Source organism: Mastigoproctus giganteus, chromosome 13 (assembly GCF_048544385.1).
Source record: "Mastigoproctus giganteus isolate SK-2022 chromosome 13, ASM4854438v1, whole genome shotgun sequence".
Lineage (NCBI taxonomy): Eukaryota > Metazoa > Arthropoda > Arachnida > Uropygi > Thelyphonidae > Mastigoproctus > Mastigoproctus giganteus.
This window is the reverse complement of record NC_143587.1, coordinates 77,850,990-77,865,222: the sequence shown is the minus strand read 5'-3', so window position 1 is coordinate 77,865,222 and position 14,233 is coordinate 77,850,990. Positions and strand designations below refer to the sequence as shown.

Genomic DNA, 14,233 nt, shown 5'->3' with positions numbered 1-14,233 from the left:
AACAGTCGACTGGGATGCCTTCGACTTCTCCATCAATAGAGACTTTCCAACACATGACCCTCTCCAATATGAAGAAGCAACACCAGAAGAATACAGTGAAGTAATACAAACAGCAATTACCAGAGCTTCGTATAGAGCAACAAGGAAGAAAGTCCCATGCAACAGACCTTGTGCATGGTGGAACACGGAACTTATGACACTAAGGAGGGAAGTCCACCGCGCACGAAAGCAGTATCAGAACCGACGAAACTGGCCAGCAGCAGACATCGAAAGGCTACACAGGGAACACTTGAATAAAAAGAATACATACACCAAGGCAATAGCAACTAGAAAGCGAGAAACCTGGGCTACATTCGTCCTAGAATCTGGAAATTCAAACCCCTGGGGGTTACTGTATAAAATCACACGGGAAAAAACCTTCACAACAGATATCTCTGGCACTGTCCAGGCTGATCAAAATGAAACCACTAACTGGACTGACTCTGTCAGTGCCATCATAAATAAGCTCTTCCCAGACGACAACCCTCAGAATGACTTGCCGGAACACAAAAGTATCCGGAAGAAGAATGCCAAATATATAACACAGACCCAAGCTGAACCCTTCACCGGTCTGGAATTGAATCAGGTCCTCAAAAAAGTAAATACGAAAAAGTGCCCGGGACTGGATTTAATTGAATATGCCTTCATCATTAGATTTCACAAATTAAAGCCAGAACATCTTCTATTATTGTACAATAAATGTCTCCAAAAATCAAAGTTCCCCCAGCCCTGGAAGGTTGCACTTCTCCGCCTAATACCAAAACCAAATAAACCAATAACAAACCCTCGTTCATACAGACCAATTGCCCTGCTGGCAAACCTGGGCAAGACCTTGGAAAGACTAATGGCCATCCGAATCACGAATCTCTTTCTCTCCAAAGGTATGATTTCACCAGTCCAATATGGATTCACCCAGGGCAGATCATGTGAAGATGCCCTCTCTGATTTGATCCTGCATCTGGAAACTTCGCAATCCAAATATGAACTCGCTCTGTTTATTGACTTCGAGGGGGCCTTCGATAATGTATGGTGGGAAAGTGCACTGGAACGTCTTCGCACAGCAGAATGTCCAAACAATCTTTACTGGCTGTTCAGAAGCTACTTCTCACAACGTACAATAGTAGTTAAGTCAAAATATCACCAAGTCCTTAAACCCATCCACCGTGGGTGTCCCCAGGGCTCTGTCCTGGGGCCCTTGGTGTGGAATATGGTGCTCCAGAGCTGGCTCAGTAACAGTTTTGAAAAAACGAAAATCATAGCATTCGCCGACGACCTCACCATCGTGGTCGCTGGTCATTCCAGAACAGCCCTCGAATCCACAGCACAGCGAGTACTCAACCATCTCTCTACCTGGACAACAATCAACAAATTGCAAATCAACCCTGCCAAAACTAAGATGATGGTGTTTAAAAACCGACTCGACTTACGAAGGCCTCCCCAGGTCAAAATCAACGGAACCCAGCTAACCTTCGTAGAACAGACAAAAGTCCTGGGAGTAGTAATAGACAACCGTCTGTCTTTCTTCCCCCATCTACAGCATCTGAGTTCCAAGACCAAAAAGTTCTCCGCCGCAATTATACGGATCTCAAGAAGTGAGTGGGGACTATCCAAACGAACCCTTCTTCTTTATTATAAAGCTGTCTTTCTCCCAATAGTAACCTATGCTGCCGGGGTCTGGTTTCACAGAGTTCCCATCATTAAGATGAAAGAAAAGCTAAACTCTATACAAAGAGCTATGTTACTGGCGACCCATCGAATCTGCCGTACAGTCTCTACAGCAGCTCTCCAAGTTATAGCAGGCACCCTCCCTCTCGACCTTTACACAATCTACAAGGGGCTCTGCTATCGAATTAAAAAAGGTATTCCGGCAACGATCCTGGATATAGAACTCTCACTAACTCCAGATATAAAGCAGGAGAAATCTCGATGTCTCAATAAACTCTTCAATGTATGGCAGACCAGATGGGATTCTTCTACTGTAGGGGTTGTAACTCGGAGTTTTCTTCCGGAGGTAACCTTCGCAACCACTAAAAATAACGCCCGATGGTTCTCCCTCAGCCTCCAATCATCCTTTCTCATTACCGGACACGGTTCTCTAAATGAGAAACTGCATACACTGGGACTCATCGACACTCCCTACTGCTTTTGCGGACAAAGTGAAAGTTGGAAACACTTGCTTCTGGAGTGTGTACATTACAACGACATCAGAAACCGTCTCCAGAATAAGATCCAGGACTTCCCACCAGCAGATCTGCATCAACTGATATGTACCCAAAACAACCTCGAAGCCTTCCAGACCTTTGCAGCTGAGGTATTTGCCTGGAGGAGGACACTGATCGTCAATCACCGACGTGGAAATGCCAATCATTAACAATTCCACTGCCAACTGAAAGTCACCCCTTCTACTGACTATTTTTTTTTTTTTTTTTTCTAACCTCCGTTCTGCATTGTTTCCGGGTCCTGCCCTGAAACTAGGAGCAGCTTTGGCTCACCTTTTCTTCTTTCCCACTCTGTGCAGGATAGATAACCACTCTCCCATTTTTTTTTTTTTTTTCATTCTCTCTCTGCTGGCACCCGATTTACATCTTTCTCTTCACTGTAGCCAGGGTGTGGGATTAAAATTATTTATTTATTCTTTAATTATTTTTATTTTATTATTATTTTTATTTATTCTTTTTTATTTTTCCTCAAACCTGCATTCTGCACTGTTTCCGGGTCCTGCCCTGGAACAAGGAGCAGCCTTGGCTCACCTTTTCTTCTTTTTCCCTCTGTGCAGGATAGATAACCACTCTCACATTTTTTTTTTTTTTTTTTTTCTCTCTTACTCTCTCTCTGCTGGCACCCCGACTTACATCTTCCTCTTCACTGTGGGATTAAAATTATTTAATTATTCTTTAATTATTATTATTATTATTTATTTTTTTTTTTTCATTTACTTAGCTTCATTTTTTTTTACTCGTGCTCTGTTCTGACAACTGGGATGTGGACTATCATTGGTGCCAGACAGCTCTCCTTTTTTTTTTTTTCTCATCACAGGGAATTTATTTTATTTTTCTTATTTTATTTAATTATTTATTTTATTATTATTATTTATTTTTTATTTATTTATTATTATTATTTATTTTTTATTTATTTATTATTATTATTATTTATTTTTTTTATTTATTTATTTATTATTATTTTTTTTATTTATTTTTTTTATTTTTCTTTTTTTTTTTTTTTATTTTATTTATTTATTTTTTTTTTTTTGCACCACGGGAAATACATTTTGTTTCTGTTTTTAGTTTAATTTTTATTTTATTTATTTATTTATTATTATTATTATTTTTTTTTTCCCTCTCTGGAGTGGGCCCCCAGAGAAATCTGGCCCACCTTTTGGCAACATCAGGTGGTTCAGAGTCTCGTATCGAGACAGTACGTGCTTCATTGGGACTGGCCCACCTTCCCGTGGTGTGGACGAGTACCCAGAATCATCTGTCCAGGTGACTGATGCTTCTGGGTAGCCAAGTGGCCAGAACATAACAACAGAACACACACATAATACACACAAACCGACGTCACACACATCTGGCCCATTTGTAGTGATACTGTTCTTCGCAGAGATACGAGGCGGAGTTGAACTCACGTTCTAGGAGCCGCCCTTTACAAAAACACATGTCCACAAGTAAATCTAGGGTGGACCTGTTTTTACAGAAGCCGTATTGGTGATCAGAAAGTAGGTTTTGGGAGTCTAGAATCCAGATGAGCCTCTTATGCACCATCCTTTCAAAGATTTTGTTGAAACAGCTTGTCAATGATATTGGTCTGTAATGCTGAACTAGGGAAGGATCTTTGCCTGGTTTTGGAATAGCACAAATATAGTAATGACGCCATGACAGAGGATATGTATTTTCTGAGAAGATCTGGTTATAAAAGAATAATAGTATGTACAGATCAGTTTCACATAGATTATTCGGCATACTGTATTGAATGAAGTCTGATCCGGCTGCACTGTTTGGAGATTTGCTCAAGGATTCTTTGAGCTCAGCTAGAAGTAAACAGCTGGTTATAAGGAAGTGAGAGTCTAATTGAAAAATTAAATTTATCACGCTCTTCATCAGTTTTAATGCATTGAAAAGAAGTCACACACACAAGAGGAAGAGGTGGAAATGTTATAAAAAGATTCTGATAAAGCATTTGCAACATCAGTTGGAGAGGATAAGTCCTGCCCATTGCATTGTATTATCGGAGATTGCAGCGGTAGAAATATCCCATTGAGAGCTTGCATTTTTTTCCAAATAATTTGAGTTTCAATATTTTGTTAACAGTTGAGGCAAAGTTAATCCAGGAGTCACATTTTGCTTTCTTCCTAATTTGTCTTGCATTGGCTTTGAGTTTTTTGTAAATAATTAAGTTAGCGGTAGTTGGAAATTTGCGAAACTGGTCCCAGGCATGGTTTTTTTCTCGTTTCACTTTGGAGCATTCTTCATTCCACCACTGATTTTGGTGTGCACGTTTGTGCTGATCAGATTTTGGAATGGAAATTTCTGCTGCAGATAATATATGGCTGGTAATGTGATCAGTTACATCATCAATATGTTTTTGTTGTACATATAAGTTGTCAAATAGTTTTTCCTGTCTGCTTTATGAAAATTCCAAGAAGTACGGCCTTTAGGACATGACACCATCTGTGTTTGAACTGAATTGATGATAGGAAAATGGTCACTGTGGAATGGATCACTTAGCACTAACCATTCCATGCTTGGAAAAAGAGATGCTGAACATATGGATAAGTCTATGGCTGATTTAGTATATGTAGGTAGTTGGATATGAATTGGAGACAGAAATTAACAGAGTTAGGTTATGGTTATCCAGAAATGTTTCTATTAGTTGGCCTCTCCTATCCATGGTGGAAGATCCCCACAATGGATGGTGAGTGTTGAAATCACCGAGTAAACAGAACGGAGGTGGCACTTGTGTGATAAGATTGTCAAGTTCAGTCTGGGAGCAAGGATAATTCGATGGGATATAAATGATGATATTCCCATTGCTATCCGAACTGGTACAACTTCTAAGGATGTTTTCAGTTGGAGATGTCTTGATGGTACAGTAGTTTTGACAAGAATAGCCACCCCATCACGAGTGTCAGAATCCCTGTCTTGCCTAAACATAGTATAATTTTTAATTTTTAGAGAAACTTGTGGTGATAAAAAGTTTTCCTGTAAACATATACCTATTGCATTAGTTTGTATGAGTAAATCGTTCAGGTCATCTATATTACTGCGTAATCCTCTACAGTTCCATTGAAGAAATTTATTCATTTGAGGAAGACTGATCTAACTGTTTTCCTGAGAAGGTTTCTGTCCGCTTAGTTTTGATTTTTCATTTCTGGGAAATGATTGGACATCCTGTATCCATGGTATCATTAGCATGTAACTCTAGTACTGTGTTGTCATCTGATTGAACCGCCATTTTGATGTTGATATTTTGTGGTTTCACTTTTTTTTTTTTATTTTCAACAGTAGCTGATTTCGTTGTTTCAGGCAACGTTGATATAGCATCAGTTGGGATAGTGATCGGCATGTTGCTGGTTTCACTGATTGTAGGTTTCTTATTGTAAGTTAGTTTTGGCCCAGGTGGCAAAGGAAATATTTGGTTCTATGGAGACATCTGTTTGGGTTGCAGTTGAGAGGTTGTTTTTGGTGACCGTTGCATATGATGCTAGGCATGGTTAATAGTATTTGCTTTCTTGCTTCAGTGTATTTGACTGTATGCTCCGCTTTATACTTCTGGATTTTTTCCCTGTTTTCCAAAGGTCACATTTTTTTAGAAAATGCAGGATGGCTTCCTTTACAGTTTGGGAAAAAAGTGGGAGTGGAAGCTATACAGTCTTCTTGGAGACACAAATAGGGCACACTGCATCGCCTCAGCATGGCATCTGAGAATGGCAGTACTTCTGGAACTTAAAGCAGTGAAGTGATTTGGGACATAAGGTCAAACCTTGCAGTTTAAGTAACCTGCTTTAACAGACGATGGGAGATTCATAGTACTGAATGTCAAAATAATGGACCTGGTTGGTAGTAGGTTGCCATCTTTTTTTGCCATGCATGAGTCACTTTTTGTTCGCTAAGCTCTTGTATTATCTCTTCTTCAAACACATTTAGTAAGTCCCATTTGCTGATAACTCCTTTAGAAGTATTCACAGTGTTATGGGCTGTGACTGACACTGGAATATTGTTAAAAGTTGTTAATTTTAACAATTTTTCTGAGTGACTTGGCTTAGAAGCTTCAATTAGGTCTCCAGATTAGAGAAGTTTAACCATTTTAGGAGATCCAACAACCGATTCTAAACATTTCTGTATTAGAAAAGGCGATAGCTTGCCGACAGGGTGTGTGTGGATAGTGAATGTATTATGAGAAATGATGGCATGTCTGCAGCTTGTTTTTCTGTCCGTAGTCTCTTTGGATGATTCGAGTCATGCTCCAAGTCAGTGTTAACAGGTCTGGAGCCCGTAGGCTCTAGCAGTGGATAGTGGATATGCATCGCAATCCATCGCTGCTCCTTTTTAGCCCTGGAAAAGGGAATTACTTCTCCCAGGTTATTAGCCCCGCCACGTGGGAGCAGGAGCAGTGCCATCCAGTGACCAAGTGCTCAGCAGAAGAGGAGAGCAGTATGATGCTAGCAAGCTGTAACACTGTAAGTGGGATTAGCAGTGACATTGCTCAGCAATGGAAGCAGTAATGTTGCAAACGGTGGAGGGTTTTATTAAGGCACTAATACTTACCCTAGAAAAAACGCTAGAAAATCACACTAGAAAGATCACTTGGAAAGTGATCTTTCTAGTGATCACTTGGATCACTAGAAAGATCACTCGGGGTCTTTACAAACTTCCAGATTCCTTAGAAAAAATTTGTTCAGGAAAGTGGTTAACATTTCCAAAGTAAAGTTATTTTGGCACTTCTTTGGGGAGGTGTGGGTTAAAATCTTCTCAGAGACTAGAGGAATTGTTAAAGAAACCTCAATCACTCAATCAGGGTTAGAGTTAGCCAATCAAATGGGGTGGGGGAGACTTTTACGCTGTAAGTTGTACTGGGTTTTTCAACCTCATAAACATGTAAATCAACTAAACTCATGAACACACAAGCTTTTATAGACATAATACATATGACAATATGGCCTAAAATACAAATGCATTTTATAAATAATAAAATATAGCTAGGAGAGTTTATTTTTATTGTTGAGCGGATTTTTTCTGTCACTCTGAACAGAAACAGGATCTTCCTGTTTCTTTAAATTATTTAGAATACTTTAAAGTATTTAAATTCTCTAAATACTTAACAATAAAGTATGGATGTTAAGTATTTGCATTTATTTTTGACAATAAAAAGGAAAGTAGGGTAGAGTACTGATTATACATGGTAACTGTAAACAGCTAGAACCTGGATAACTGAAAAATATGGTTAATCCAAATTATATTTTATTAGTATTGTCATAGGTATGAATTCATGTGAAAATAAAATAAAACTATATCATGTAAAAAAATAAACACATTCCAAAACATATAAAAAGAAAAAGCTAAGCACTTTTCAAAAAGTAATTTTTGTTCAAAAGTCAATGTCTACAATATGCTCCATTAATTATGCTTTTAATAATTAATGAAAAAAATATAATGCCTGGGATTACAGTTAAACCAACATCATGCATAACTGAACTCTGAATAATTTGTATTCCATTCTATTGTACTGTTTATCATGTCTTAATAGTGTAATTCCTACCTTTAGTTCCAGTACTAAATCCATACGTTTTTTGCCAAGGGGATTAATATCATTCAAAATCAAGGCAATAATGATGTCGATACCATTGCTCTCATGCACAGCAATACAATTCTATCAAGAAAGACCATAAAAAAAAAAAAAAAAAAAAACAAGGTGAGATTAAATACAATTACAGAAAAAGAAAAAAGTAGTTGTGAAAGAAATTTTTTAATATGGTAGTTTAACATATAAAATAAGTTTAATACAAAAATAATAAAATGTTTTTGTATTAAACTTGTTTTAAATAGTATAAATATTAAAAAAAATATTAAACAAATTTAATAAGTGGAGGCTTTGAAAAGTTCATGGTCTGAGTACAAAAGGTTGGTGCAATGCTATAAATTTCATGCAATTTCAATAGTCTTTTTTTTTTTAATTATATGTTCTAAAATCAACAAAGCTGTATGAATCAGGAAAATGAACAAAATTAATCACTGTCCAGTCATCCAATATTTGGAGGAAACAAAAAGGACTAATGCCAAAGGCAATTCATAAGGATATGGTTACAACATTGGAGGAGGATGTCCCTTCGAATTCCATGGTTAAGAAGAGGGCAGAAGAATTTAAATGAGGGAGGGGGGGAGAGCCTGAAAGATTACAAAGTTGTGGAAGACCTGTAGTGTCCATCACTCCAGAAGTTGTGAACAGTGTTCAAGATCTAGTGACAAGTGATTGATGAATGACAGTTTGGTACATTGCCAATGTCTTGGGCATCCCATCTGAACATGAGTACCACATAACAACAGAGGTTCTCTTTATGAAAAAAAAAAGTGTTGACATGATGGGTACCAAAATTTTTGACAGCAGATAAAAAGCAAACAACAATTGTCAAGTCAAGTGAACATTTGCAATTCTACCACATAAGCCATTGGCCATGGCTTATGTGGTAGAATTTTTCTCAGTATGGTAGTAGTAGTGGCATGTGATGCAACAAAGCAAGTGTATGAGCTTATGCAGCATCAGGCAAAAAAAAAAAAAAAAAAAAAAGAGATACAAGAAAATTAGCCAGTTATCAAGGCAGTGTTATGTAGATCAGAAAACTGCTGGCCTGTTGGGTATATAGTAGTCTGGAAAGTGAGGTGTAGGAGATTACAAGGGCAGCTGGGTCATGCAAATATATGGATTGTGTTAGGGTTACTAAACAAAAACAGGTGTACATATACTTGTTTGTACACTAATATCAGGATCATAGTGAACAAATTTAATGAACATGAAGTCAACATTTGCAAACATAATAGATAGAGGTATCAGAAATATGGTGCCAATCAGACATAAGTGATGTGGAATTTGAATATAGAGAGTATAATGTATTCACGAATGACACACAGGGATAGGAGGGCAGTGAGGAAGAATAACAATCTTGTTTAAGAATTGAATAGAATCTAAGACCGTGCACAGATGTGAGTGGGCCTCTGTAGCCAGGTTGGAAGGAGCAGCATTGCATAGCACACACACTTCTTGATTAGACTGGGGTTCGAACCCGTCACCACCAAATACGGAAGATGCGGAAAGGTCAAGGGAATGACCACCACATATTCCCGGAGCAATATGGCCTTAGTTGCTAATGCTCCTAAAAAAAACAAACAACAAACAAGATGTGAGTGGCCAGTGCAATGTTGAGTTAGTTTGGCATGACATAAGTACTGGGAAAAATAAAAATTAGAATAGGTATCTGCTATAGGTAAAATAACTAGTGAGTATAATAGGGTCTTTAACTCTCCAGATATTGACTAGAATTTGTGGGTTGTTCACTCACAGAGCAATCGAATTCATTAGATGACTGTTTTCAACAGCAATATGTTTGAAAAGCAACAAGAGAGAGCAATACCCTTGATATAATTAGCAGCAGTGAGTCTGTGAGCATTAAGAATCTCCAGATAAAGGAACCACTATGTAGCAGCAATCATAATATATTGATGTAGGATTTACTTAAAAATATAACTACTGTTCAGGGTAAAAGGAACAGACTTTGCTTTCATAAAGGTGATTGCAATTAGGTGAATAAGTGGCATTTTTTTTTTTTTTTTTTTTTTTATGTGAACCCCAAACACGAGAGGTATTAGAACCTATAGTACTTAGTACCGTGCTTGGGTTGGATGTTGAGAAGACGAAAGAAGATATTTGTTGACATTGGACTTGAACTTCTGTAGACTGTAATTTTCAGGAAATACGTATGAAGGAAGGTTGTTCCAGAAAACGGCAGTTGAATGAATAAACGAGGAAGATGAAAAGTTGGTTCTGTGAGTTTGGAGATGGAAAGTAAATGGATGTTGGCTGGTGGCGGCACGTGTTCGGACTGTTTTGAAAGAGAGAGCGGAAAGCAGAAACAGTGCATCTATGAGAAAGCGAGTGGAGAGACTCTGTTAGAGATGAATCATTAATTAACCTAACTGCCCTCTTCTGAATGGAATCAAGAAGCCTGAGAGAGGTTTTCGGGACACCACCCCAGATGTGGGAATAATATTCCATGGTAGGGCGGATTTGCGATTTATACAGAGTAAGCAGCTGTTTGGAAGAAAAGTAACGCCGAGAACGAAAGAGAAAACCAAGTTTTTGAGATGAAGAGGAAGCAATATTTGTAATGTGCTTGTGCCAAGAGAGATTAGAAGTCAGGGTAATCCCCAAAAGAGATATATCATTTTGCCTAGAAATCAAAGTGTCACTAAAGATAAGCATATGAGCAGAAGAATCCTTTTTGCGAGATATAAGACAAGACTGAGTTTTAGAAGGATTGAAATCAACTAAGTTGTCTTTGCCCCACTGGAGAATTACCTGAAGATCGGCATTTAAGGAATTGGTAGCAGATTTTCGAGAACTTGAAGCTGATTGACCAGGACAAGGTTTCTCAAAATGGAAAGTGGAATGCAATGTGCTATCATCGGCAAAACTATGGATAGGATTTCCAGTCAATGGAAGAAAGTCATTAATATACAACAGGAAAAGAGTGGGGGGAAGAACTGAACCTTGGGGGACACTGGCATTAGTGGAGAAGTTAGAAGACAGAGAGCCATCTACCATCACCCTCAGCGAGCGATCAGAGAGAAAACTGGATAACCAAATACAAAAAACAGTTGGCAAACCAAAAGATGGAAGCTTCTTTAGAAGACCTTTAGGCCAAACACGATCAAAAGCCTTTGAGATGTCAAGAGCAACTACTTGTTGCTTGTAATCCCCAAAAGAGATATTGCCTAGAAATCGAAGTGTCACCAAAGATAAGCATAGGAGCAGAAGAATCCTTTTCGCGAGATATAAGACAAGACTGAGTTTTAGAAGGGTTTAAATCAACTAAATTGTCTTTGCCCCACTGGAGATTACCTGAAGATCGGCATTTAAGGAATTTGTATCAGATTTTTGAGAAGTTGAAGCTGATTGAGCAGGACAAAGTTATCAAGGTTAAGGAGAGCTCAAAATGGAAAGTGGAATGCAATGTGCTATCATCGGCAAAATTATGGATAGGATTTCCAGTCAATGGAAGACGGTCATTTCTGGTGGAATGGAGAATGAGGAAGAGTGGTATCACTGATGGTGGTGTGTTCTCAGTTCTGGCTCTTTTTATGGAGGTATTTTCCGTGCTATCATTTCGATTAGGTAGGGGCCTTGTTGGGCCTCAAAAGAAAGAGGATTCAAATTACTCATAGGAGGAAAGTAAAAATTTCAGAAGCCCTAAGTACCTCACCCACCACGAAGCCCTATGAGGGGGATGCCCACTAGTGAGTTAGCAGGTACTGCATACACAAATGGGATGCCAAGTTCACTCAGGAGCATCATATCCACGTTTCCAATAAGCCTTGATCCTGTCCCAGGACCAAAGGGAGGTACACTCATTGGAACGCAGTTCGCTCTAGCAGTAAGAACCACCCAGGCCAGTCTGGGACCAATCGTCTTGTCGAAGAAGGGGCTGAAGTGGTGTATGAAGGCTGGGTCCCTCAACCACCAGAATCCCCCTTTCGGAGTTTTCATGGGTCGCAGCGCATGGCTGCACACGCCAGATCCAATGATATAACCCTGGAACCAATATATGGGCATCGGATCCCAGTGATGCTAATCTGGAAGACCGGCAGCATTACTGGAAGGTCCCTTCACCACGTACAGGTGCCCACATTGAAGGGTGGTAATGGTGTAATCAGATAGATTATGCTCCTTCGACCCATAGGATGTATTGCCTCACCTCGACATACAGTTTGGGAGTGTCTGTATTTTTGGAATTTGTAGCAAGCACCTGATGGGATTTGGGATGAATGATTGGATCATGGCAATGTAGATAGCCTGCTTTCACAGATGTTGGTAAGTAAAGGAGAGCTAAAAGTGAGAATTATGCTCCTTGTTGGAACATCTTTTTGAGTCACGATTCTCCTTGCCTGGATGACTATTTGTTTGCATAGCTCTTGGACAATTTCCTCCTCTGATACAGTTAATATGTTTTTGGGGTGGCATGGGGAGTAACTTTTATTGGGTGTAGGGCTTGCAATACCGGTCAAAATCTTAATACCGGTATTTCAGTATTTTTAATTTATGAAACCGGGATACAATACATTTTGATGACAATTAGGTGCAATAAGGTAAGGAAAAATACAAGTACTGTAATTACTTAAATTCATGTTTTAAATAAACTTTTATTGCAATAATAAATATTCTGAAAAAAAAAAAAAATCATTAAAATACATAAAAATACATATTGTTACTGCAAAGTTTAGTTATGTTTAAGCATCCACACTTAAACATAACTCCGCCATGGACGGTCCCAAGCCCGGCTGCGAAAGGAGGAGGGTGGTCATCCTGCCGAAATGACCAGAACCGGGAAACCGGGGAAACTAGGCAAGAAACCGCATGAAATTCGGAACAAGCTCTTACAACAATGTTACCGCATCCGGGGTAGCCGGTGCGCCAGCACTGGGGACCCAGGGTACTGGTGTGAAGTGGACCACTGGCCACAGAACAAGCTGTTATAACAATGTTACCGCATCCGGGGTAGCCGATGCGCCAGCACTGGGGACCCAGGGTGCTGGTGTGAAGTGGATCACTGGCCACAGCAATAAGCTTACTACGCCGAAAAGGACAATTAACATTGGCGAATGGAATGTTCGAACGGGGCACCACGTTGGACAAAAGGAAATCATTGCCCAAGAACTACTTAGGTGCAAGATATCAATCGCGGCATTATCCGAATTAAGACTCACCGGGTCTGGAACGATGATCATCCAACCACCAGCACCTAATGAAGCGGTTATGCTATTCTACTCTGGTGGTGAGAAACGAGAAGCAGGAGTGGGCTTTATGGTCGATGCTCAGGCCACCAGTAGTGTGATCGCTTTCCAACCAATATCGGACCGCCTGGCAGTCCTTACTGTCAAGGGCACCATCAAGACCCATATTATCTCCGCCTATGCGCCAACTGAGACTAGCCTGGACCCGGCCAAGAATGACTTCTACAACCAGCTCCAACATACGCTGGATTCAATTCTGCAGACAGAAGTGATCATCCTCGCAGGGGACTTTAATGCCCATATTGGCGTGGACAGATCTGGTTGGGAAACAACAATGGGCAAGTTTGGCCATGGGAAGATCAATGACAACGGCTTACGTTTGTTGTCCTTTGCCGCATCTAACAACCTGATCATTGGAAACAGCCATTTCCAGCACCCTCAAAAACATCAACTTACATGGCGAAATCCATCTGGCAAGGACTCAGCAATCCTGGACTACATTTTGATCAATGCCAGATTTCGCTCATCACTCATGGACGTTCGTGCCATGAGGGGACCTGATTGCGGATCTGATCACTACCTCATCCGGGCTAAGGTGCAGCTCAAATTACGGCATGCAAAAAGATCATCTCGGTCAGCCAAGCTGGACTGGAGGCAGCTAATGAATGCTGCCAACAAACAGGCATATCAGATCGCCCTATCCAACCGCTTCGAGATGCTGGCTGTGCCCGAGGATATAAATGAAGAAGAAAAGCAGATCTCTGATGCCATCCTGGAATGTGCCAAGCCCCTATGTCCACCTGTCCGACGTCGAACGCAACCATGGATATCAGACGAGTGCCTCGACCTCGTGGACAAACGGAAACAGGCAAAGTTGGTCGACTTTGAACGGTACCGGCAGCTAAACCGAGAAGTCCGACAAAGAATGACAGCAGAAAGAGAAGCATACTGGAACCAAGTGGCAGACGATCTTGAAGTGGCGGCATCCAAAAACGAGTACCGCACTCTCTACCGCACCCTCAGATGTCTGAGTGGAAAGACCAAATTGACTAGTGACAACATCAAGAATTCTGATGGGACCTTCGTGCGATCACCATCCGAACGCCTGCAACGGTGGAGTGAATTCTTCAAAGCTTTGTATAATCACGACCCACCTCAGGGACCGCCAGCAACAGCACTCTCGATCGACCCCCCTG

At 40.1% G+C, this 14,233-nt stretch overlaps 1 protein-coding gene across 1 annotated transcript in view; it reads right to left on the bottom strand.

Moving 5' to 3' along the window:
* Nucleotides 1-14,233, bottom strand: part of Itpr (Inositol 1,4,5,-trisphosphate receptor) — a 1,293,714-nt gene that overhangs the window by 311,892 nt on the left and 967,589 nt on the right. Inside the window, exon 43 of the mRNA XM_090387283.1 lies at nucleotides 7,795-7,905. Coding sequence (XP_090243409.1) covers nucleotides 7,795-7,905 — 111 coding nt within the window. The remainder of the gene's footprint in view (nucleotides 1-7,794; nucleotides 7,906-14,233) is intronic.